The 24,622-nt window shown below is 44.0% G+C and overlaps 1 protein-coding gene across 1 annotated transcript in view; it reads right to left on the reverse strand.

Annotated features, from left to right (window-relative positions):
- The window catches only part of LOC137437583 (uncharacterized), a 230,052-nt gene that overhangs the window by 78,488 nt on the left and 126,942 nt on the right, over positions 1 to 24,622 (reverse strand). The window contains exon 17 of the mRNA XM_078766282.1: positions 16,217 to 16,453. Coding sequence (XP_078622408.1) covers positions 16,217 to 16,453 — 237 coding nt within the window. The remainder of the gene's footprint in view (positions 1 to 16,216; positions 16,454 to 24,622) is intronic.

The raw sequence follows: 24,622 nt of genomic DNA on the forward strand, positions 1-24,622 counted from the left end.
ATTTGTTTGTTAGTAACAATTGGTGTGGCTTCACCATTGATCTTTGACATACAGAATAACACATCTTTCTGCCGTGACTCCTCTCGGGGCTCGGAGGTACACCGTGACCGGGGTTTGGGGAGGAGCACGTAACAGAAATTGGGGACTCGTCTGGGATTAAATTCCCTAACATCCTCGTCTGGGATAGAATTCCCTAACATTCCCAAAATTCCCAAATTTGGAATTTTTCTAGCATTCACAAATTTTTCCAAAAAAAAAAATTGAAACTTTTGGTGTGAAGGTTAACAGGTGTTAACTGATAGTTACCATGGTGTTTGATGCAGAAAAGTTTGCGGCATCCCCTAATGAGGCACAGTTCCAAGCGTTAAAAAGATCGGAACTCTTGATATTGGCCAGATATTTTAACTTGGAGGTCCGAGTTAATATGAAGAAAGCAGAGATGCAGACATTGGTGGTAGAATCTCTGGTGGGACAAGGAACATGGAAAGAGGTAGCCTTGGATTGGTTACCCGAGGAAAAAGAAAATGTGGAGCTCCGGAAAATGGAGATGCAACTGCAGAGCCAGGAAAGGTTAAAAGCAGAGGAAAGGGGAGCTGAAAAAGAACTCGAGGAGAGAAGAGCAGAGGAAAGGAGAGCTGAAAAGGAACTCGAGGAAAGAAGAGCAGAAAAACGAGAACTCGAGGAGAGAAGAGCAGCGGAAAGGAGAGCTGAAGAAGAAAGAAGGGCAGAGGAAAGGAGAGCTGAAAGGGAGTTAAAGGAACATGACATGGAGTATCAGAAGGAACTTAAGCTCAAGGAGCTGGAATTAATGGGAGAACGGAGAGAAGTAGTATCCATGCCGGCTAGTTCGACAACGAGTCAGAACACTTGGGATGTTGGTAGGCATGTGAGGCTGGTTCCACCCTTCAATGAAAAGGAGGTAGCCAAGTTTTTTCACACTTTGAGAAAGTGGCTCAAATGCTAAAATGGCCTTTGGTGTCCTGGACTATGTTAGTGCAAAGTGTTCTGGTGGGTAAAGCTCAAGATATCTATTCAGCTTTACCGATTGACCAATGTGCAGATTATGAGATAGTGAAGAAAACCATTCTCAAAGCCTATGAATTGGTCCCTGAAGCTTACCGGCAAAAATTCGGGAATGCCAGGAAGAGGGAGAGTGAGACCCATGTCGAGTTTGCCAGAATGAAGGAAACCATGTTTGATCGGTGGTGTGACTCGAAGGGGATTGGGAAAGACTTCAACATGTTGCGACAATTGATCTTGGTGGAGGAATTCAAACAGTGTGTCCACGCGGACATTAAAGTCCATCTGGATGAAAAGAAAGTACCAGAGTTGTATGAGGCAGCAACCGTGGCAGATGACTATGCCTTGACACACAGGATGGGGTTCCACAAACCTAACTTCCCGCCTCGAGTTAGCCAGGGGATTTATGGTAAATCAGGTGCGGAGAACAAATATTCATGGAGGCGGCCCAGAGATGACTCTGGGGACAAATCTGATACCGCGACTTTTAGGGATCAGAAGACTACAGTTCCAAGACAGACTTATCTTCCGGGGGGCCCGAGGCAGACCACGAGTTTTTCCTCCGGGCCTACTTGCGCTTTTTGCAAGAAACCTGGGCATTTGATGTCCCAATGTTACGCCCTGAAAAGGAAAAATCAGGAGCTGAGTCAGACTAGTACAACTCCGAATGCATTGGCAAATGCGAGAAATCGTCCTTGGAGGACAGTGCCTTGTGAAGGTTCCCATGCCAAAGTTACCGCATCACAGAACGACCTTGTTCAAGAGGGTTACAAACTTTTTATTTCAGAGGGGTTTGTGTCACTGGATGGAGACTTAACGAACCAGAGACCTGTTAGGGTATTGAGGGACACAGGAGCACATCAATCTTTGATGCTCGAGGGCATTTTGCCATTGTCAGAGAAGACGGCAACTGGTGTTGGTGTTCTTTTACAGGGGGGTTGGTGGCTATGTTAAAGCTCCACTTCATGTCATCCATTTAGAGTCTGATTTGGTGTCAGGACCGGTCACCGTAGGTTTACAAGCCACTCTTCCTCTAAAGGGAATCTCTGTTTATTATCGGGAATGATTTGGCCGGTGGTCGAGTTTCTGGTAATCCAATGTTGGTTAAAAAGCCCAGTATGGAAAATAACACCGCACAGTTAGAGCAGGAGATTCCGGGTATCTTTCCATCCTGTGCATTGACTCGTGCTTTCGGGTAGGAAGCGCTCTGAAGAGAAGGAGAAGGAAGGCGATGTAGATTTGGGTTCCTTCGAGGTATTGGAGGAAAATTCTGAAAGAGGTAATGGGAAAGGGAGTGACATCAAGGAACTTAAGGAAAAGGTGTCATCTGGAACCAAAGAGGAAATGGAGTGTCCGTCGGAGACATCTGGGAGCGAGGTGGAGCAAACGGTGCTGGTCCGAAAGAGACTTGTTGAAGAACAACACAGAGATTCGGAGATCCGGAGTTTAATTGGTAAAGCCGTTACAGAGGAAGAGGCTATGAAGATACCTGTTGGTTACTTCATGAAAGGGGAAATACTCATGAGAAAATGGAGACCACCGGAGGTGCCAGCAAACGATGAGTGGAAAGTTCATTACCAAATTGTGGTGCCACCGCCGTACCGGAAGGAGATATTGAGTTTGGCGCATGAGACACCTTTGGCCGGGCACCTTGGAGTGAACAAGACCTGTGACAGAATATTGGTACATTTTTTCTGGCCAGGATTGCGACGTGATGTAGTGCATTTCTGTAAATCTTGCCATTCTTGCCAGCTGGTGGGAAAACCTAATCAGAAAGTCCCATCTGCACCTTTAAAACCCATTCCAGCTTTTGAAGAGCCATTCAGCCGTGTCATTATTGACTGTGTAGGCACTTTACCTAAAACTAAAGTTGGAGATCAGTATTTGTTGACCATCATGTGCACTTCCACAAGGTTCCCAGAGGCAGTGCCTCTTAGAAAAATTACTGCAGCAGTTATTGCAAAGGCCTTGATTAAATTTTTCACTTTGGTTGGCCTACCTAAGGTCATCCAGTCTGATCAGGGTTCCAATTTCATGTCAACACTTTTTCAGCAAGTGGTACACCTGTTGGGAGTGGAACAAGTAAGATCAAGTACTTACCATCCCAAGAGCCAAGGGGCCTTGGAAAGGTTTCACCAGACATTGAAGAATATGATCAGAACGTATTGTTTTGAATGTGACAAGGATTGGGATGAAGGAATACCCTTATTGTTGTTTGCTACGAGGGAATCTGTTCAGGAGTCATTGGGGTTCAGTCCTTTTGAACTTGTGTTTGGACACGCAGTGCGAGGACCATTGAAATTGGTGAAAGAACAGTGGCTGCAGGAGGAGTCACAGTCAACAGTGGTGGAGTATGTGTCAACGGTTAGGCACAGATTGGCAAAGGCTTGTGAAGTTGCGAGAAGCAACTTGAAAGTGACACAGGATAAAATGAAAGTGAGACATGACAAGCAATCTCAGATAAGAAATTTCAGTCCTGAGGACCGAGTGTTAGTGTTGCTTCCTGTTCCATGTCAGCCACAACAGGCTAGATATTTTGGTCCCTATGCAATCGAAAGGAGGGTTAATGAAACAGATTACGTGGTGACAACTCCCGAACGACAGAAAAAGCGGCAGCTGTGTCATGTCAACCGACTGAAGAAATATCATGAGAGGAAGCCTGTGGAAAAAATGGTTCCTGTCTCACCTGTCGTGCCTGTAGTCGGGGTGCAAGAGAATCCACAGGTTGAGGCCGGTGTGAAGTTTGATAACTTTGATGACCAAGCTTGTCCCAGATTGACGAACAGGGAAGTGTTGAGTCATTTAGATGAGAAATTAGCTCATTTGACGAGGGAACAACAAGGACAACTATCCAGCCTAATTTTTGAGTTTGCACATTTGTTCACAGATGTACCTGGTCGTACTGACTTGGTATATCATGATATTGAGGTGGGGGAAGCCAATCCTGTGAAACAACACCCTTATCGGATGAACCCTGTGAAGATGGAGTATCTTCGGAAGGAGGCTCAGTATATGTTGGAGAATGACATCATCGAACCAAGCAGCAGTGAATGGAGCTCACCATGTGTGTTGGTTCCAAAACCCGATGGCAGTTTTAGCTGTTGTACGGATTTAAAACGAGGTAATTCAGCGACCAAGACCGACTCATATCCCATCCCGAGGATTGATGACTGTATTGATCGAATAGGCCCAGCTAAATTTGTAACTAAGTTTGACTTGCTGAAAGGGTATTGGCAGATTCCTCTTACTGATAGAGCCAAGGAAATCTCGGCTTTAGTCACACCAAATGGGTTGTATCAGTACAAGGTCTTTCCCTTTGGATTGACAAACGGGCCTGCTACATTTCAACGGCTGATTAATAAGCTTATTGCAGACCTTGAGGGGGTGGAGGCTTATCTGGATGATGTCATCATCCACACTATGACCACGGAAGATCATATTAAACAAATTCAGGCATTTTTCAAGAAACTGACCGAGGCAGGGTTGACCATCAACTTATCTAAGAGTGAGTTTGTGAAGGCACAGGTGGTGTTCCTCGGCCATGTAGTAGGTCAGGGTCAGGTGCAACCGGTGACAGCCAAGATAGAAGCCATTGATCGCTTCCAAGTTCCAAAAGGGAAGAAGGAGCTTATGAGATTATTGGGTATGGCTGGTTGGTACCGGTGGTTCTGCAGGAATTTTTCAGATGTGGTAGCCCCTTTAACGAATTTGCTGAGGAAAGAGACCAAGTTTGTTTGGGATGACAAATGTCAGGCTGCCTTTGCCCACGTCAAAGCAATATTAATGAGCTCTCCTATCCGAGCAGCCCCGGATTTTCAAGCACCTTTCAAGTTGGCAATTGATGCAAGTGATGTGGGGGCTGGGGCAGTTCTATTACAGGAAGATGAGGATGGAGTGGATCACCCAGTGTGCGACCACTCCAAAAAGTTTAACAAACACCAGGCAAATTATGCCACTGTGGAAAAAGAGACCCTTGCTCTCATGCTCGCGCTTCAGCATTATGAGGTGTATCTGGGAACCACTACCTTTCCTATAAAAGTCTTCACTGATCACAACCCCTAAACCTTCATCCAAAAAATGAAAAATAAAAACCAAAGGTTGATGAGATGGAGTTTGGCTTTGCAGGAGTTCAACTTGGAAATTGAGCATGTAAAGGGCAGGGACAATGTCATTGCTGATGCTTTGTCCAGAGTGAACTAACTTTGGAAATTTCTGAAGGTTGTTTGGAAGTTTTGTTGCTATATTTTGGGGAATATTAATTATTGTCGCTCACGTGAATTGATAATTTGGGTGTGAGATTTACTTTTGTTTGTTAAAAGAGTTTTTTCATGCAAAGAAAGTTTTCACTTTGTTCAAACTTTCTTTCTTGAGGGGGGGAAGTGTTACGGATTCGTCACTTCCGTTGTTGTGGTTTTCATCCACTGTAAACATTTTTGATTCCGTGTACTATTATTGTTGTCGTTTGAAGGAGCTAGAGATTACTATTCTCAAAAGGTAAAAAAGTTAATGTTTTAAATGAAACCGGAACCGGACGACGACGAAGAGGAAGAGGAGGAAGAAGAAGGCGGAGCGAGTGAGTTAAACAAGAAAGCCGAGCTGCTTTGAGGTCTGGAGCGAACGTTGGCGAACCAGAGTCACGAGTGAACTTTGGGCTTCCCGGGAAAGGGATTCCTGCGACAGAGTCGTCATCGCTGTGACAGATAAACCTGTGTGACAGGTTTTGCGATCGATTCCGAAGAGAATCATCGGTGCCGTTGCGCCTCGAGAACGGGCCGTCGGCCATTTTACCTCACGCAGGATTTGCATTGTTCGACTTTTCACCTCGCTTCACCCATTTTCACCGCATCCAGACGTTTATCTGGTGTGTGTGTGTGTGTGTGTGTGTGTGTGTGTGTGTGTGTGTGTGTGTGTGTGTGTGTGTGTGTGTGTGTGTGTGTGTGTGTGTGTGTGTATAACGTGGATTTTGAAGGTTAATTTGCGGCTCGCCGACTGAGCCGTGGAACGTCCATACCCGAGGGTGTGATTTCCCAGTCGCCTTGAGGGCGCCTTGGCGCAGCTTTGGCAGCGGGACAGTGGCTGTCATCCGAGCGGGATTCTTGTCTCGATTGGACATCGTTCTGACGATCGCTGGAGCGGATCGACTCTGGCTTGATGCCGGAATAGAGACATTGGGGAATGTTCTTCTTTTCGCTCACTTGGAGCACAGTGAGTTATATTGTACGAACCTGATGGTACCATCATAGGAAATATATATTGGTTGTACAATTGATTACTATTGTTGTTGTACTGTTATTCTTGTGTGATTTTAAAACAATATTTGTTTGTTGGTAACAATTGGTGTGGCTTCACCATTGATCTTTGACATACAGAATAACACATCTTTCTGCCGTGACTCCTCTCGGGGCTCGGAGGTACACCGTGACCGGGATTTGGGGAGGAGCACGTAACACATCGTCGCAATTCACCCCTTTCATGGAAGACGCCATTGGTGGATAAATATAGCACGAACTGTGACAATACTGGCTGATGATCGGCTGAGGGTAAATACTTGTGACAGAATATCTAATACGCAAAGAAGCAAAACAAATGTATTTGTGACCAAATCCTAAACAATCGTTGCAATCAAATACTTACATTTGCATAATAAGCATATTCCAAACAAGCACTCACTGATGCCATAACCAAGGTTCGACTCAAAACGAATAAAATACATTTTCATTCATCAAATAATTTATGGTGTACAACACCATAGTTTTTTCTTAGCTTAAAAAGAAACCCTCTCAGCTCAATAATTGGATATTAAGTGCAGTATATGTGGGTTTATTTGGCCTAGGGTGAGCAAAGCGAGGACAAAGTGGCTTATTCCTGACAGTGCCTTCAGAAAGTATTCACACCCCTTCACTTTTTTCACATTTTGTTATGTTGCAGCCTTATGCTGAAATCGTTTAAATTCATTTTTTCCCTCATCAATCTACACTCAATACCCCATAATGACAAAAAGAAAACAGGATTTTAGAAAGTTTTGCAAGAAAGAACTGAAATATCACATTGACACAAGTATTCAGACCCTTAACTCAGTACATAGTTGAAGCATCTTTGGCAGCAATTACAGCCTCGAATCTTCTTGAGTATGATGCGACAACCTTTGCACATCTGTATTTGGGGATTTTCTGCCATTCTTCTCTGCAGATCCTCTCAAGCTCTGTCAGGTTGGATGGGGACCGTCGGTGGACAACCATTTTCAGGTCTCTCCAGAGATGTTTGATTGGGTTCAAGTCAGGGCTCTGGCTGGGCCACTCAAGGACATTGACAGAGTTGTCTGTAAGCCACTCCTGCGTTGTCTTGGCTGTGTGCTTCGGGTCATTGTCCTGTGGGTAGGTGAACCTTCGGCCCAGTCTGAGGTCTTGAGCACTCTGCTTCAGGTTTTCATAAAGGATATCTCTGTAGTTTGCTCCGGTCATTGTTCCCTCAACCCTGACCAGTCCCCCATTCCCTGCTGCTGAAAAACACCCCCACAGCATGATGCTGCCACCACCATGCTTCACCGTTGGGATGGTATTGGGCAGGTGATGAGCAGTGCCTGGTTTCCTCCAGACATGATGCTTATAACTGAGGCCAAACAGTTCAATCTGGGTTTCATCAGACCACAGAATCTTGTTTCTCAAAGTTTGAGAATCCTTTAGGTGCTTTTTTTGCAAACTCCAAGCGAGCTTTCATGTGTCTTTCACTGAGGAGAGGCTTCTGTCTGGCCACTATGCCATAACGCCCAGATTGGTGGAGTGTTGCAGTGATGATTGTCCTTCCAGAAGTTTCTCCCATCTCCACACAGGATCTCTGGAGCTCAGCCAGAGTGACCATCGGGTTCTTGGTCACCTCTCTAACCAAGGTCCCCCTCCCCCGGCGCCCCCCCCCCCCCCTCCCCTTGATTGCTCAGTTTGGCCGGGCGGCCAGCTCTCGGAAGAGTCCTGTTTGTTCCAAACATCTTCCATTTAAGAATTATGGAGGCCACTGTGCTCTTGGGAACCTTCAATGCAGGAGAATTTTTTTTTTGTCGGCTTCCCCAGATCTGTGCCTCGACACAGTCCTGTCTCTGAGCTCTGCAGGCAGTTCCTTCGACCTCATGGCTTGGTTTTTGCTCTGATATGCATTGTCAGCTGTGAGACCTTATATAGTGTTACGGATTCGTCACTTCCGTTGTTGTGGTTTTCACCCACTTGACATATTTCTGATATTATGTACTATTATTATCTTCAAAAGGTTTATGGTTCATGAACAGTTATCAAAAGTTAAAAAGGTTAACTTTAAATGATACAGGAAACCGAACCGGAAGACGAGGAGAGGGAAGAAGAAGAGGCATGGTGAGAAAAGTCGGACAAGAAGCGTGACGTCGAGCTCTGTAGCGAGCGTTGTTTAACGAAGGTCACGAGGGAATTTTGAGTTTCTTGAAAGGACATCCTGCGATAGGTATTATCACGGGAATTGAGAAATCTGCGACGTCAGGTTTGGGCTGAGATTCCGACGAATCCTTGCTTGGTCGCATCGACTCAAATAAGAGCTGTCGGCCATTTTGAACCTTGCGCTTCGTTCACCGACAAAGGTTTTGCTACGTGTCAGCTCTTCTCAACATCCCATCATCTGTCGGGAATGTGTGTGCGCGACTGCTTCGTCTCCAATTACGTTGCGGTTTGCTGATTGAGCTGTGAACGTGCACGTTTGGATCATACCTTTGGGATTCCCTTTCCTACGCCAGTTTGCTGTGGGTTTGCTCTGCCTACACCTCATTACTCGCCTCATCGCCTCTTCCCCTCTTCGCCGGGATCACCTTTGAGTTATAGAGACATTGAGAAGTGTTCTGTTCCATTCACTGGGAGCGCAGTGAGTTATGTTACTTTAGCAGATGGTACCATCTTAAGATATATTGATTGTATTGTTGATTGCTATCATTGTTGTATCGTTATTCCTGTGTGATTTTTAGCCGCGTCGCAGACGCTGGTCATAGAGTGCCCTCTGCTGTTGTTGTTGTTCTTCTTGTTCTTCTTCTTCTTCTTCTTGTTCTTGCAGAGAAGACAAAACCTCAAAGCTCCACCCATTCTGGGAACCATAGCTCCACCCATTCTGGGAGAGGCTTCATAAAAACAAATATCCACCATTTTATTAACTCGCATAGCTTTGAGGCCTGTTTTGTAGGCCCATGGTGTCTTCCTCTCTCACAGTTTTATTTCAAATCAAATTCGATATATCATTTCATTTTTCACAGTCGCTAACATAGTTTTAGACTCGGTTGAAAAAAAACGGGAAGAAAATCCGATGAAAGTTGCCCTTTATAGAACGAAATGAATTCTCAAAGGCCTGTAACTTCAAGTCCATTAGGATTTTTTTTTTTTTTATCGCGGCATGGTCAGTCAGACACCGCCCGAAATAACAGACGGGAAAATGCCGAGATATATATATATTTTGTTTAAATCGCGGCATGGTCAGTCATACACCGCCCGAAATAACAGACGGGAAAATGCCGAGATATATATATATTTTGTTTAAATCGCGGCATGGTCAGTCATACACCGCCCGAAATAACAGACGGGAAAATGCCGAGATATATTAAAAATTCGTCCATTTGATGACAATCGTCACGATGAAATATTTAATTTATACGTCGTCACAATAATGTGGAGAGAGGAGCATAGCTTCGTTCACGTGTCGCCACATACGGGAAATTGCCGAGATTTTTTTTTTTTTAATCGCGGCATGGTCAGTCATACACCGCCTGAAATAACCGACGGGAAAATGCCGAGATATATTAAAAATTCGTCGCCACACATGGAAAATTGCTGAGATATATTTTCACTTTGCACAAAAATAACATCAAGTAATCGAATCAATAGGAATGTCCTGTGTCTATAACATCGACGTTATAGGCACAGCTGCATCTAGGCATTGTGTAACATCGATGAGGCTTTTGTTTTAATTAAAACTTTTTGTACTTGTTAATATATTATTTGTTTGTTGATATCCATTGGTGTGGTTTCAACATTGATTTTGACACGGAATAACATATTTTTCTGCCGTGGTTCCTCTCGGGGTTCGGAGGTATACCAAGACCAGGAGGTCGGGGAGGAACACGGAACAGAAATTGGGGGCTCGTCCAATTGACTCGTGGGCTCGAAATTGGGTCTTCATCCGGGATATAAAATTCCCTAATAACATTTGTTCGGGATTGACCCAGATTGAAATTGGGGGCTCATACTGTGGAGAAATTGGGGGCTCGGCTTTGCTGCTTAAATTCCATAAATCTCGTACTGTGGATTAAATTCCCTAAATTTCGTCTGGGAAAGAATTCCCTAACATTCCCAGAATTCCAAAATTTGGAAATTTTTTCCAACATTCTCAAATTTTTCAAAAATTGGAAAATATTTGTGTGGAGGTTAACAGGTGTTAACAGTTAGTCACCATGGTGTTTGACACAGGAAAGTTTGCGGCGTCCCCTAGTGAGGCACAGTTCCAAGCATTAAAAAAATCGGACCTCTTGGTATTGGCCAGACATTTTAGCTTGGAGGTCGGAGCGAATATGAGGAAAGCAGAGATACAGAGATTGGTGATAGAATCTCTGGTGGGACAAGGAACATGGGAAGAGGTAGCCTTGGATTGGTTACCCGAGGAACAAGAAACTGTGGAGCTAAGGAAAATGGAGATGCAATTGCAGAGCCAGGAAAGGTTAAAAGCAGAGGAAAGGAGAGCTGCAAGAGAACTCGAGGAAAGAAGAGCAGCACAGGAAAGAGAACTCGAGGAAAGAAGAGCAGCACAGGAAAGAGAACTCGAGGAAAGAAAAGCAGACGAAAGGAGAGTTGAACGAGACCTCCAGGAAAGGTTAGAAGAGAAAAAAAGCAGAGAAAAGGAGAGTTGAAAGAGAACTCCAGGAAAGGTTAGAAGAGAAAAAAGCAGAGGAAAGAAAAGCCGAAAGGGAGTTAAGGTAACGGGACTTGGCGCTTCAGCGGGAAATTAAACTCAAGGAGCTGGATTTAATGAAAGAACGGGGAGAGGTACCATCCATGCCGACTGGTTCGACACCGAGTCAGAACACCTGGGATATTGGCAGACATGTGAGGCTGGTTCCACCCTTCAATGAAAAGGCGGTAGCCAATTTTTTTTCACACTTTGAGAAAGTGGCTCAAATGCTAAAATGGCCTGAGGAGTCCTGGACCATGTTAGTGCAAAGTGTTCTGGTGGGTAAAGCTCAAGATATTTATACGGCTTTACCGATTGACCAATGTGCAGATTATGAGATAGTGAAGAAAACCATTCTCAAAGCCTATGAATTGATCCCTGAAGCTTACCGGCAAAAATTCCGGAATGCCAGGAAGAGGGAGAGTGAGACCCATGTGGAGTTTGCCAGAATGAAAGAAACCATGTTTGATCAGTGGTGTGATTTAAAAGGGGTTGGGAAAGACTTCGAACTATTGCGACAATTGATCCTGGTGGAGGAATTCCAACAGTGTGTCCATGAGGACATTAAAGTACATCTGGAGGAAAGGAAAGTACCAAAGTTGTATGAGGCAGCAACCATGGCAGATGACTATGCCTTAACATACAGGATGGGGTTCCACAAACCTAACTTCTCGCCTAGACTTAACCAGGGGAGCTATGGTACATCCGGTGCGGAGAACGAAAATTAATGGGGGCGGCCTCGAGATGACGATGAGGACAACTCTGATACCACAACTTTTAGAAATCAGAAGACTACGGTTCCAAGACAAACCTATCTTCCGGGGGGCTCGAGGCAGACCACGAGGTTCTCCTCCAGGCCTACATGCGCTTTTTGCAAGAAACCTGGAAACTTGAGGTCCCACTGTTGTGCTCTGGAAAAGGAAAATCAGGAGCTGAGTCCGACTAGTACAACTCCGAATGCAATGGCAAATGTGAGAAATTGCCCTAAAAGGGTTACCAACCATTTATTTCAGAGGGGTTTGTGTCACTAGATAGAGACTCGACTAACCAGAGACCTGTTAGGGTATTGAGGGGCACAGGAGCACATCAATCTTTAATAGTCAGGGCCCTTAGGGATATTTTGGGGCCATTTGGTTCAAATTCTTCCAAAAGCACCAAATTTGGCCCAGATGTTGCCCATGCCATACTCTTTCGATTTTTGACGGGTGCCAAGACGGGTGCCCCCCCCCCCCCCCCCACCCCTGGGGGCCCCATATTGGCGAAATACTAAATGGCCGCCACCCGGATTAGAGGAAAATCAGTTAAATAACCAAAAGGGTTGGAATCATGTATGATACCACTTTTCAGGGGTTTTCGAGGTCGAGGAATCCAATTATGATGTTATTTTGATGATTCGAGGTCAAGGTCAACCCTCAAGGTAATCTTAACGGTCATTTTTGAGTCAAACATGTCAGTTTTTGAGTTTTTTGTCAAGATTTACGCGAGGTTCACCATTTTATGTTTCTGGGTTGGGTAATCGAACTCTGACCTTATTTTTGACAATTAGAGGAATATTTACATGTCTATTTCCTAATTTTCAGGCATATGCAGTTAATCAGTCTAATTACAAAGGTACGGATTTTGATGTTTTATGAACTGTATACCATATCCTTGTGTTTAATTTTTGTGCGATCATGATCCAGGTTCATGTATACATGATTGTATACAAGTCATAAATATGACGTCATAGGTCATGTGACCTGGCGGCCATATTGGATTTTATGAAAACCTTTAACATGGATCCCTGCCTTCATTTTTCGATCGATTCATTTTGAACTTTGACAACTTATAGTACGCCATGTGATTGGATGCATATCCTAATTATGACGTCATAGGTCAGGTGACATGGCGGGATGGACCGGTATGGTCCCCGGATCATACCGCCCTGGGCGCCCGTCAAAAATCGAAAGAGTATGGCATGGGCAACATATGCGCCAAATTTGATACTTTTGGAAGAATTTGAACCAAAATATCCCCAAGGGCCCTGACTATAAAGCTTGAAGCCATTTTGCCATTGTCAGAGGAGACGGCAACTGGTGATAGTGTTCGTTTACAGGGGATTGGTGGCGGTGTTAGAGCTCCACTTCATGTCATCCATTTGGAGTCTGATTTGGTGTCAGGACCTGTCACCGTAGGTTTACAAGCCACTCTTCCTGTCGAGGGAGTATCTTTTGTTATCGGGAATGATTTGGCGGTGGTCAAGTTTCTGGTAACCCGATGGTTGTTAAAAAGCCCAGAAGGGAAAATAACACCACACCCGTCGGGGATGGCGGCAAATTTGGCAAGCTATTTGTAGGTGGACTGAACTTCAAAACAAAGGAAGAAGTTCTGACCTCTGTCTTCAGCCAATATGGACTGCTTTTGGAAGTGCGGCTGGTAAAAGACAGGGAAACGCAAAAGTCAAGAGGGTTTGGCTTTGTCACGTTTGAAAACACAAAGGACGCCAAAGAGGCAGCGAAGGATTGGAATGGCAAGCATTTGGATGGTCGGACCATAGCCGTAGAGAAGGCAGGCCGTAGGCGTCGAGGGAGCTACAGAAGAGGAAAACGTGGCAGTAGTTTTCGTGGTGGCCGCAGTCGATATTACTATGGACGCTCCCAGAGTTACGGCAGCTCCCGAAGGAATGATTTATCAGGGTAGTGGCCGAGAAGGAGACCGCTATTCACGTGACTACAGTGACAAGCGGTCCAACCGTGATTATTACGAAAGTTAGAAAGAGTTGAAGCACTGAATGCTGCGGAGCAGCCGAGCCAAAATTCCTACACGGATTAACCGTGAACGCCATGTTCCTAAAGGCGTCCATGTAGTGTACTTTCCGACACGGATTAACCGTGAACTCCACGTTCCTAAAGGCGTCCATGTGGTGAACTTTCCTGCACGGACTAACCGTGAACTCCTCGTTCCTAAAGGCGTCCATGTAGTGAATACTTCCAAGCCTCACCACCCAACCACCATGGAACCTGGCTTTCAGCTCGGCCTCCCGGGAAAAGTGCTATAGATTTGCTGGCCTTTGGGTTTTTGATCACAATCCCTTAACCTTCATTCAAAAGAAACGAAAAGTAAAATCAGAGGGTGATGAGATGGAGTTTGGCTTTGCAGGAGTCCAACTGGGAAATTGAACATGTAAAGGGCGGGGACACTGTCGTTGCTGATGCTTTGTCCAGAGTGAATTAACTTTGGAAATCTCTGGGGGTTGTGTGAAATGTTGTCGCTTTATTTTGGGAGATTGATAATTGTTGCCCACGGGAATTGATGATTTGGTTGTGAGTTTACTGTTCTTTGTTTAAAGGGTGTGCCTGCAAAGAAAGTTTTCGCTGTGTTCAAACTTTCTTTCTTGAGGGGGGGAAGTGTTACGGATTCATCACCTCTGTTGTTGTGGTTTTCACCCACTTGACATATTTCTGATATTGTGTACTATTATTATCTTCAAAAGGTTTATGGTTCATGAACAGTTATCAAAAGTTAAAAAGGTTAACTTTAAATGATACAGGAAACCGAACCGGGAGACGAGGAGAGGGAAGAAGAAGAGGCGTGGCGAGAAAAGTCGGACAAGAAGCGTGACGTCGAGCTCTGTAGCGAGCGTTGTTTAACGAAGGTTGTGAGGGAATTTTGAGTTCCTTGAAAGGACATCCTGTGATAGGTATTATCACGGGAATTGAGAAATCTGCGTAGTCAGGTTTGGGCTGAGATTCCGACGAATCCTTGCTTGGTCGCATCGACTCAAATAAGAGCCGTCGGCCATTTTGAACCTTGCGCTTCGTTCACCGACAAAGGTTTTGCTCCGCGTCAGCTCTTCTCAACATCCTATCATCTGTCAGGGATGTGTGTGCGCGACCGCTTCGTCTCCAATTACGTTGCGGTTTGCTGATTCTGTGAACGCAACGTTTGGATCGCGCCTTTGGGATTCCCTTTCCTATGCCAGTTTGCTTCTGGTTGGACCACGTGACAGTCCACGCTTTACCCCATCGCCTCATCGCCTCTTCGCCTCATCACTACTCGCTGGATCGAATCGACTTCGCCTTGGAGAAGGTTAGAGAGACATTGAGGAGTATCCTTTTTCACTCACTTGGAGCGCAGTGAGTTATCTGACTTTTGTTGATGGTACCATCATAAGATATATAGAGTGCACTCTGGATTGCTATTGGTTATACCGTTATTCTTGTGTGTGATTTTTAATACAACATTTGTTCGTTTAAAATCATTGGTGTGGTTCCACTGTTGATTTCTAACACAGAATAACATATTTTTCTGCCGTGGCTCCTCTCAGGGTTCGGAGGTATACTGAGACCAGGAGGACGGGGAGGAACACGTAACAATAGACAGGTGTGTGCCTTTCCAAATCATGTCCAATAAATTGAATTTACCACAGGTGGACTCCAATCAAGGTGTTGAAACATCTCAAAGATGATCAAGAGAAATGGGAGGCACCTGAGCTAAATTTCAAGTGTCATAGCAAAGGGTCTGAATACTTATGTCAATGTGATATTTCAGTTTTTTCTTTTTAATAAATTTGCAAAACTTTCTAAAATCCTGTTTTCTCTTTGTCATTATGGGGTATTGAGTGTAGATTGATAAGGGAAAAATATGAATTTAAACGATTTCAGCATGAGGCTGCAACATAACAAAATGTGAAAAAAGTGAAGGGATCTGAATACTTTCGGAATGGGCTGTATATTAAGGTATTTTCCAGTGTATTAATCACGCTTATTTATCTGCAAAAAAAGTTAAATGTTGGGGGTGCAGTAAATCCACAGATATAGAAAAAAAAAGTTTCAAAAACAATCAATGCTGAATTTCAATTATATTCCAGTTGTCACACATATTCCAGCAGATCTACATTCTACATAACGGGGGACGTTTAGAGCTCCAGTGCCGGGTTTACAATGGCTCCGATGGCACCTCCGTGCCAGGCCCCCATTCAGAAGAGGCCCCTAATAAACAAGATAGATTTTTTTTAAAGTGTATACATTGGGCTTTGTTTAGTTTATATAGAGATTATGTGCAGAATATAATACTGCTTCAAAAAAAATAGGGGCAATGCCCCTGGGTGCAGGCTGTAACACAACAAAATGTGAAAAACATCAAGTGCTATGAACACCTTCTCAAGGCACTGTATGTGAAATACTCAAGACTCCCTTCACACAACACACCATTCACATCGGCACCTCCTTCACACCATATTCATGATCAAGATACCATTTTCAACAATACTCACTTCAATAATATTACATCCGTCAAATTGAAGTCCAACAAATAATTTTGTGAACAGGATGCCAAGTGCCCACACATCGACTGGGGGACCTGCGTAGCCGTGTGCTGTGATCTCTGGTGCCATATAGCCACGTGTGCCACAGCAGGTAAACATTTTCTCACCCATTGGGCAAAAAGGTCTGGCAGCTTTAAAGTCGATGACCGTCAGGAACCCCTTTTTGCTGAAAAGCACGTTTTGTGGCTGGAGAATAAACAGAAATAAATATGTTAAAATATATAAAATATGTGGTGATAAACAATGTTGAAGGAAAGATGCAAATTTAAATGGGATGGGAAGGCAGGAAAAAAATTCCAGAAAGAGAAAACTTTAAAAAACATCCTCTTCCAATGTCAGTCAGGAGTTTACATAATATGGAGGAGATTGAAGCGAGAGTAGATAGTGAGGAGTATAAACGATAGAGTTGCAGGAAGTGAAACTTGGTTTAGCTAAATGAGAGGAATTGAAGGCCACCAGATGTGGAGGTGTGAAAGGAAAGAGAAAATCGGAGGAAGTGTCGCAATCTCGGTAAAGGACAACATTGCATCAAGAGAAAAGGGAGATCTGAAGCAGGGAATGAATGAAGAGTGTTCTGCGTGGATAGAGATTAGGGATGGAAGAGTTGTTTGGCACGTATAATTAGGCTCTTGGGGTGACGGAAAAGTAAGATTAAAAGGTTAATTTAGAATTCAGAAAGGATTGTGGTGAGGGAAGAGTACTGATTGTGGGTGATATTAATTTGCCAGGGATAGACTGGGTTCAGAAACAGAGAAAGGGCAGAGGAGAAATTTCGTGATCTTGCCCAGGATTGCCTTTTAATGCAGTTTGTGAATAATCCAATGAGGAGGGAAGTGTTCGACCTCTTATGAGGGCATAACTTGAATATGGCAGAAAAGGTTGAGGAAGAACAGCATTTATGGACAAGTGACCATCCTGGTGTGTACCCAAGTTTAGAATAGGTACACAGTATCCCTGCGTGTCGTAAGAGGCGACTAAAAGGGTTGGCGTCAGGAAGGGCATCCGGCCATAAAAACATTGCCTCAAAAAGAGAACCATGACAATTAAAACAATATGTGGGCAGGGTACAGCCCGAAGTACCCCGTGGGGGACCCACTCCCTCTCCTCAAGACTCAAGGTGGGGAACCCGATCGAAGCAAGGGTGGAAATCACTCCATTTATGAGGACGAAACGTCTTATGCCCGACTTGGAGATCGGTTTCTGAGGTTTGGGACGTTGAATGTAGGGACAATGACAGGGAGATCAGGAGAAGTGGGGGAAGTATTGGTCAGAAGAAGAGTGGACATATGTTGTGTGCAGGAGACTAGATCGAAGGGAAGTGGTGTGAGAATGGTGAAGGGTAGGCAGGGACAGAAATACAAGTTTGTGTGGCAAGGGTGCCCAGAAGGCGTGAATGGTGTTGGTGTCCTGTTTTCTGAGGAGTTTGCAGACAGTGTGGTGAGTGTGACTCGAGTGAGTGAAAGGTTGATCATGGTGAAAATGATGATTGGAAAGCTCTTGGTGAACGTCATCTCGGGATATGCCCCACACGTTGGTCGGAGCGACGAAAAGAAGGACCAGTTTTGGTGTGCAATAGAGAAGCTGATGGAAAACGTGAAAGATGAGGAAGTTGTTGTGGTAGAAGACCTAAATGGACATGTGGGAAGAGGTATGGACGGTTTTGAGGGAGATCATGGGGGTTGTGGATATGGTGTGAGAAATGGAGAAGGTGAAAGGATTTTGGAGTTTGCTGATGGAGCTGATTTGTTGATTTGCAATACTCAGTTCCAGAAAGAGGATAATAAGCTTGTGACAAACACGTCAGGTGGGTCGACGACAACCGTTGACGACATGATGGTGCGAAGGCAAGATAGGGGGCACCTCCGGGACACAAAGGTGATCCCGGGGGAGGAGGCTGTTTCACAGCACCACTTGGTTGTCTGCAACATAAGGGTGAAAGGTGCGAAGAGAGCTCGGCGGATAAAGTACCAACCGAGAATGAAGGTGTGGAGGTTGAAAGAGGTGACAGTGAGGGAGGCATTAAAAGAGAGGCTGAGTATGGTAGAGGATGATGTGGTTGAGCTTGAAAGTGGTTGGATGTCAATGAAAGATAGTCTGTTGGGAGCCGTTGGTGAGTTATGTGGATGGACAAAAGGACCACCGAGGCACTCGGAAATATGGTGGTGGGATGATGAAGTTGGAAAGAAGATTGACGAAAAGAGGAAGAAGTTCAAGGAGTGGCAGAAGGCGAAGGGTACGGGGGCAGAAAAGGCAGAGCATCAAAGTTATAAGGCAGCCAAGAAGGCTGCAAAGAAAGAGGTAGCAAAGGCGCAGGAGGCATGTAGGAAAATGTTCGGAGAACGCTTGGATTTGGAAGAGGGTCAGAGAGCGGTATTCAGGATTGCAAAGCAGATAGCGATAGAGGGGTGTGATGTGATGGGGGTGAGTTGCTTGATAGATGAAATGGGACAAATCGTTGTGGACCCAGATTGAATTAAAGGAAGATGGAAGAGATATATGGAAATACTGTTGAATGCAGAGAATGAATGGGATGACAACATAGAGAGCAACCCAGTTTTAGGAACGGCAGAGAAGATAACCGAGAAGGAAGTTGAGGAAGCAATAAAAACAATGAAGAGTCGAAAAGCGGGAGGGCCGACGGGAGTTATGGGAGATATGTTGAAGGCAGCGGGAAATTGGGGTGTGAAGAGAATGACAGAGATCTGCAATCTGGTGGTGAAAGAAAGCCGCATTCCATTGGATTGGGAACCGGGGTACTCTCATCCCTCTGTACAAGGGGAAAGGTGACCCTCTGGACTGTGGCCCGTATCGAGCGATACAGTTATTGGAGCATGGAATGAAGGTATTGGAAAGGGTGTTGGAGAGGAGGATAAGGAAGAAAGTGAAGATTGACGAAATGCAGTTTGGATTTATGCCAGAAAGAGGAACAACAGACATGCTTTTTATTGTGAGGCAGTTGCAGGAGAAGTACATGGAGAAGAGGAAGAAGTTGTTTCTTGGGTTTGTTGATCTGGAGAAAGCATTCGATAGGGTTCCACGTGAAGTAGTGACATGGGCATTGAGGAAGTTAGGAGTGGAGGAATGGTTGATCAGAGTAGTGACGGCAATGTACAAAAGAGCGCGCACAGCTGCAAGGACGAAGGACGGGAATAGTGGTGAGTTTGAGGTGAAGGTGGGAGTGCATCAGAGGTCGGTACTAAGTCCACTACTATTTGTAGCTGTGATGGAGGTGCTGGCTCGGAACGTAAAGGAGGGTTTACCGTGGGAGTTGTTGAATGCAGATGATCTGGTGTTGATTGCAGAAAGGATGGATGGACTGAAGGAGAAAATGAACAAGTGGAAGGAATGTATGGAGACAAAAGGTCTGAAGGTGAATATCGGAAAAACGAAGGTGATGGCAAGTGGTTAAGCATGTGGTGAGATGGAAAGAACTGGGAAGTGGCCGTGTGCTGTGTGCAGGAAGGGTGTTGGAGTGAATTCCATTCAATGTACAATGTGTGCTGTGTGGGTTCATCAAAAATGTAGTGGTTTGAGAGGGTCATTAACCAGCGTGGCAGCTACATTCAATTGTAAGGTGTGCACAGAGGGAGCTGCAGATGGAGGAAATGTTGAGTTGGATCTTGGAGACGGCATGAAGCTGGAAGGTGTGAAAACATTTTGTTACCTAGGAGACATGCTGAATGGAGAAGGTGGATCAGACTCGGCAACGGTTGCGAGAGTGAGATGTGCATGGAAGAAGTTTCGGGAATTGATTGGCGTGCTGACGAGAGGGGAGTGTCGTTGAAGCTGAAGGGAAAGCTGTATGCTGCATATGTGAGAAGTGTTATGATTTATGGGAGCGAGACATGGGTAATGAACGTAGAGCAGCAACGAAGGCTGGAAAGGGTGTAAATGCGAATGGTTCGGTGGATGTGAGTATCGTTGAGAGAGATAGTCGAAGAAGAAATGCGGGCAAGGGGGTTAACAAGGGGAGATTTTTTTTTTTTTTTTTTTTTTCTGTATACAGAATCGAGGCTCGTGAAAGAGCAAACATTTATCACACAAAAGTCAAACAGACAAACAAACAAAGTATATAACAAGTACAGATACATTCAAAGTACACCGCCCCCATGCCAAATAATTAAATATCCGACAGCCCGGCAATGCTGCAGTGGAGCTCCTAGAGGCTGCATTGGGAGGGAGAGGTGCACACTAATTGATTGATTAATTGTATAATTAAAATCAATAAAAGATTATCACAAAATATTTTCTTAATAAATTGGCTAGTAACATAACTAAACCACTAATGGGCATAACTTTCCTCTTCTCCAATGCCTTGATCTCTGATCATCAATTTGGTTTCAGACCTGGTCACTCCACTCTGGACATGCTGCATCTGCTTTCTCAACAATGGATGGAGGTCCTCAATGACAAACAGGAAATTAGAGCTGTCTCCCTTGACATATCACATGCCTTCAATATGGTCTGGCACCCCGCTCTGCTCACCAAACTCTCCTCTTTTGGTATCCATGGAAATCTCCACGCATGGCTGGCGGACTTCCTCTCTAGTCGAAGTCAACGTGTGGCCCTGAATGGGTTTCTCTCATCTCCTCTTCCTGTTCAGGTTGGAGTTCCCCAAGGCAGTGTTCTGGGCCCTGTGCTTTTTCTGGTCTTCATCAATGATCTCTCTGACTCTCTTGAAAATCCTCTCTATCTCTTTGCTGATGACTCTACTCTCTGTCGCTCCATTCTTCATCCCTCAGATCGGCAGTCTGCAGCCTCCTCACTCTCTGCAGACCTGGACAAAATCACAGACTGGGCAAACATGTGGAACATGTCTTTCAATCCTGACAAATCTCACACTCTTACGATGTCTCTCCGAAAAGACCGACTGGACAACCCTCCCATCCACTTTCTGAATAATCCTCTCCAATAAGTTATGTCACTCAAGCTTTTGGGTCTCACTATCTGCCATGATCTTTCCTGGGAAAACCACATTTCAAATCTGGCCTCCAAAGCCAGTCGCCGACTGGGCATCCTCCGTCGTGCGAAGTCCTTCCTTGGCACACCTGAGCTCCTCACCACATACAAGGCTTTCATCCACCACATACAAGGTATCAATGGAATACTGCTCTCCCCTCTGGGCTGGTGCTCCTGCCTCACACCTAGCTCGTCTTCACGCTGTTGAAACCAAAGCGTTCAGAATCATTGGAATCTCCCGCGATGAAGCTAACTCCAAGGGCCTTTCACTCACTCACCGCAGGCAGGTTGGTGGTCTTTCCGTCTTCTACCGTCTCCTCTCTGGCCTTGCCCCCCCCAGCTCTCTCTGGGCTCTGTCCCGCAAATATTCCTGCAGGTCGCACAAGATCTGCCTGCAACCCTCTTATGGTTAAACTGCCAAAATCAAGACTCTCTACTCACCTTCACTCCTTCATTCCTCTTTTCTCCCACCTCTGGAACAAACTCCCTCACTCTCTTCAATCCCACTCCACCCTCCAGGTCTTTAAAACAGCTGTTCACCACCATCTCTTATCTTCCCCCATCCAAAACCTTGATCTTTTCTACCCCTGCTAATTTCACACCAATTCCACTTTTTTGAAATACCAACTTCTGTCCTGGAAGTCCTTGGTGTCCTTGTGTTTTATACTTCTCCTGCCCCCCCCCCCCTTCCCACACCTCCTCCCCCCAAGCCCTCTACCTCCCACACGTCCCTGCTCTCTAATGTTGTGTGCTCTCAAGTGTTTGTGTGCTTCCCCTTCTCTGCCCATCTTGTCTTCCGCTCCCTCGTTTTATATATTTTGTTTGTCTGGTTGATTTGTTTGTGAAGCAAATGTTAGCTCTTTCACGAGCCTCGATTCAGCATACAAAAAAACAAACAAAAATAAAAAAACCACTTTTAGAAATATAATTAAAGAAGTCATTAATAAAAAATAAATAATTAATTGATTAATCAATAAATAAGTAATCAATTAATCAATAAATAATTAATCGATTAAATGATTAATCAACAAATCAAAAATATCCTTGACAGCCACATCACTTGGTCACTGTCATGTCCAAATATTAGCTTCCCAGCTCAAAAGGTGCCTGAGATATTGGCCAAATGAGAAAGGAAATAAATAAATGATTAATAATGAAAATAAATAAATAATAATCATAAAAAAATTAAATTATTAATCAATTCGGTCAGAGAACACATAAACCACCACCATTTCATCAGAATCTGTAAATGGGAAAAAAAAATTTTAGTAATTAATCGAATAATTAAATAATTAATCGATTAATTGATTCATCAATAAATCAAAAATATCCTTGATAGCCACATCACTTGGTCACTCATGTCCAAATATTAGCTTCCGAGCTCAAAAGGTGCCTGAGATATTGGCCAAATGAGAAAGAAAATAAATGAATGATTAATAATAAATATAAAATAAAAATAACCACCTTTCGAGGCCATTTTTCCCCACAAAGCGGGGGTTGGCCTTTTTCGGGAACCGTGGTTGTTGTTGTTTTTTGGTCCCCTTTTTGAAGCAATGTTTTACGGCCGGATGCCCTTCCTGACACCAACCCTTTTTGCCGCCTTTAACGACAAACAGGGAATTACCAGTGAACTGGTACTCAATTAGCCGACCTCGGAAGGATGTCAGGCTGAGTCAACCCCCCTGGCATTAATTCAGCGATCGACCGGGATTCGAACCCAGGATCCTAGGATCCTAAGCCGGCACCCTAGCCGCTAGCCCAACACCCGGGATTAATAATGAAAATAAATCAATAATAATCATTCAAAAATTAAATTATTAATCAATTCGGTCATAGAACACATAAACCACCACCATTTCACCAGAATCTGTAACTTAAAAAAAAAAAAAAAAAGTCATTAATTGAATAATTAAATAATTAATCGATTAATTGATAAATTGATTAATTGATTCATTAATAAATCAAAAATAGCCTTTGCAGCCAAATCACCTGGTCATTGGCATGTCTAAATATCAGCTTCCTAACTCAAAAGGTGCCTGAGTTAATGGTCAGAAGAGAAAGGAAATTTGATTAATTAAATAAGTACTTAATTGAATGAATGAATGATCGTTTTAAGGCCATTTTCCACGCCAGAGCGGGGGTTAGCCTTTCAGGCCCCATGACAATCATGGTTCCCTGTTTGAGGCAAAGTTTTTATGGCCGGATGCCCTTCCTGACGCCAACCCTTGGTCACGCTCTTACGATGCGCAGGGATACGGTGTACCTATTCGAAACCGGGGTACACACCGTGATCATTCATCCGAGCAAGCTGGTACTCAAATTTGCCGACCTCGGAAGGATGACAGGCTGAGTCAACCCCCCTGGCGTTAATTCAGCGATCGACAGGGATTCGAACCCAGGATCCTAGGATCCCAAGCCGGCACCCGAACCGCTATGCCAACACCAGACTAAATAAGTACTTAATTAATCGCTAATAATTAAATAACTCCTCAATTAATTGATTAATCAAAAAAACAAAAATCCCATTTTTGACAAAGTACTTACTCACTATTGTGCCGAAATTTCAGCTTCCTAGCTCAAAGGATGGCTGAGATATCGCCCGGACAAACAAACAAACAAGAAAACAAGTACAAATACATTCAAAGTACACCGCCCCATGCCAAATAATTAAATATGCTGCAGCGCGGCATTGCCGGGGCGCCTCAGGCGCCCGGCAATACCGCAGTGCAGCTCATTGAGGCTGCATTGGGAGGGAGAGGTGTACACTAATTGATTGATTAATTGTATAATTAAAATCAATAAAAGATTATCACAAAATATTTTCATAATCAATTGGCTAATCGCATAACTAAACCACTAGTGCTTCATCCGAAGATGTATCTTTTAGAAATTTAATTAAATAAGTCATTTATAAAAAATTAAATAATTAATTGATTAGACAATAAATAATTAATCGATTAATCAATAAATAATTAAGAGATGAAATGATTAATCAATAAATCAAAAATATCCTTGATAGCCACATCACTTGGTCACTCATGTCCAAATATTAGCTTCCCAGCTCAAAAGGTGCCTGAGATATTGGCCAAATGAGAAAGAAAATAAATAAATGATTAATAATGAAAATAAATAAATAATAATCATAAAAAAATTAAATTATTAATCAATTTGGTCAGAGAACACAAAAACTACCACTATTTCATCAGAATCTGTAACTTTAAAAAAAAAAATTTTTGTCATCAGCCGAATAATTAAATAATTAATCGATTCATTGATTAATTAATAAATCAAAAATATCCTTTGCAGCCAAATCACCTGGTCATTGGCATGTCCAAATATCAGCTTCCTAACTCAAAAGGTGCCTGAGTTAATGGTCAGAAGAGAAAGGAAATTTGA

The sequence above is a fragment of the Myxine glutinosa genome, chromosome 12, assembly GCF_964187855.1.
Source record: "Myxine glutinosa chromosome 12, kmMyxGlut1.1, whole genome shotgun sequence".
NCBI lineage: Eukaryota > Metazoa > Chordata > Myxini > Myxiniformes > Myxinidae > Myxine > Myxine glutinosa.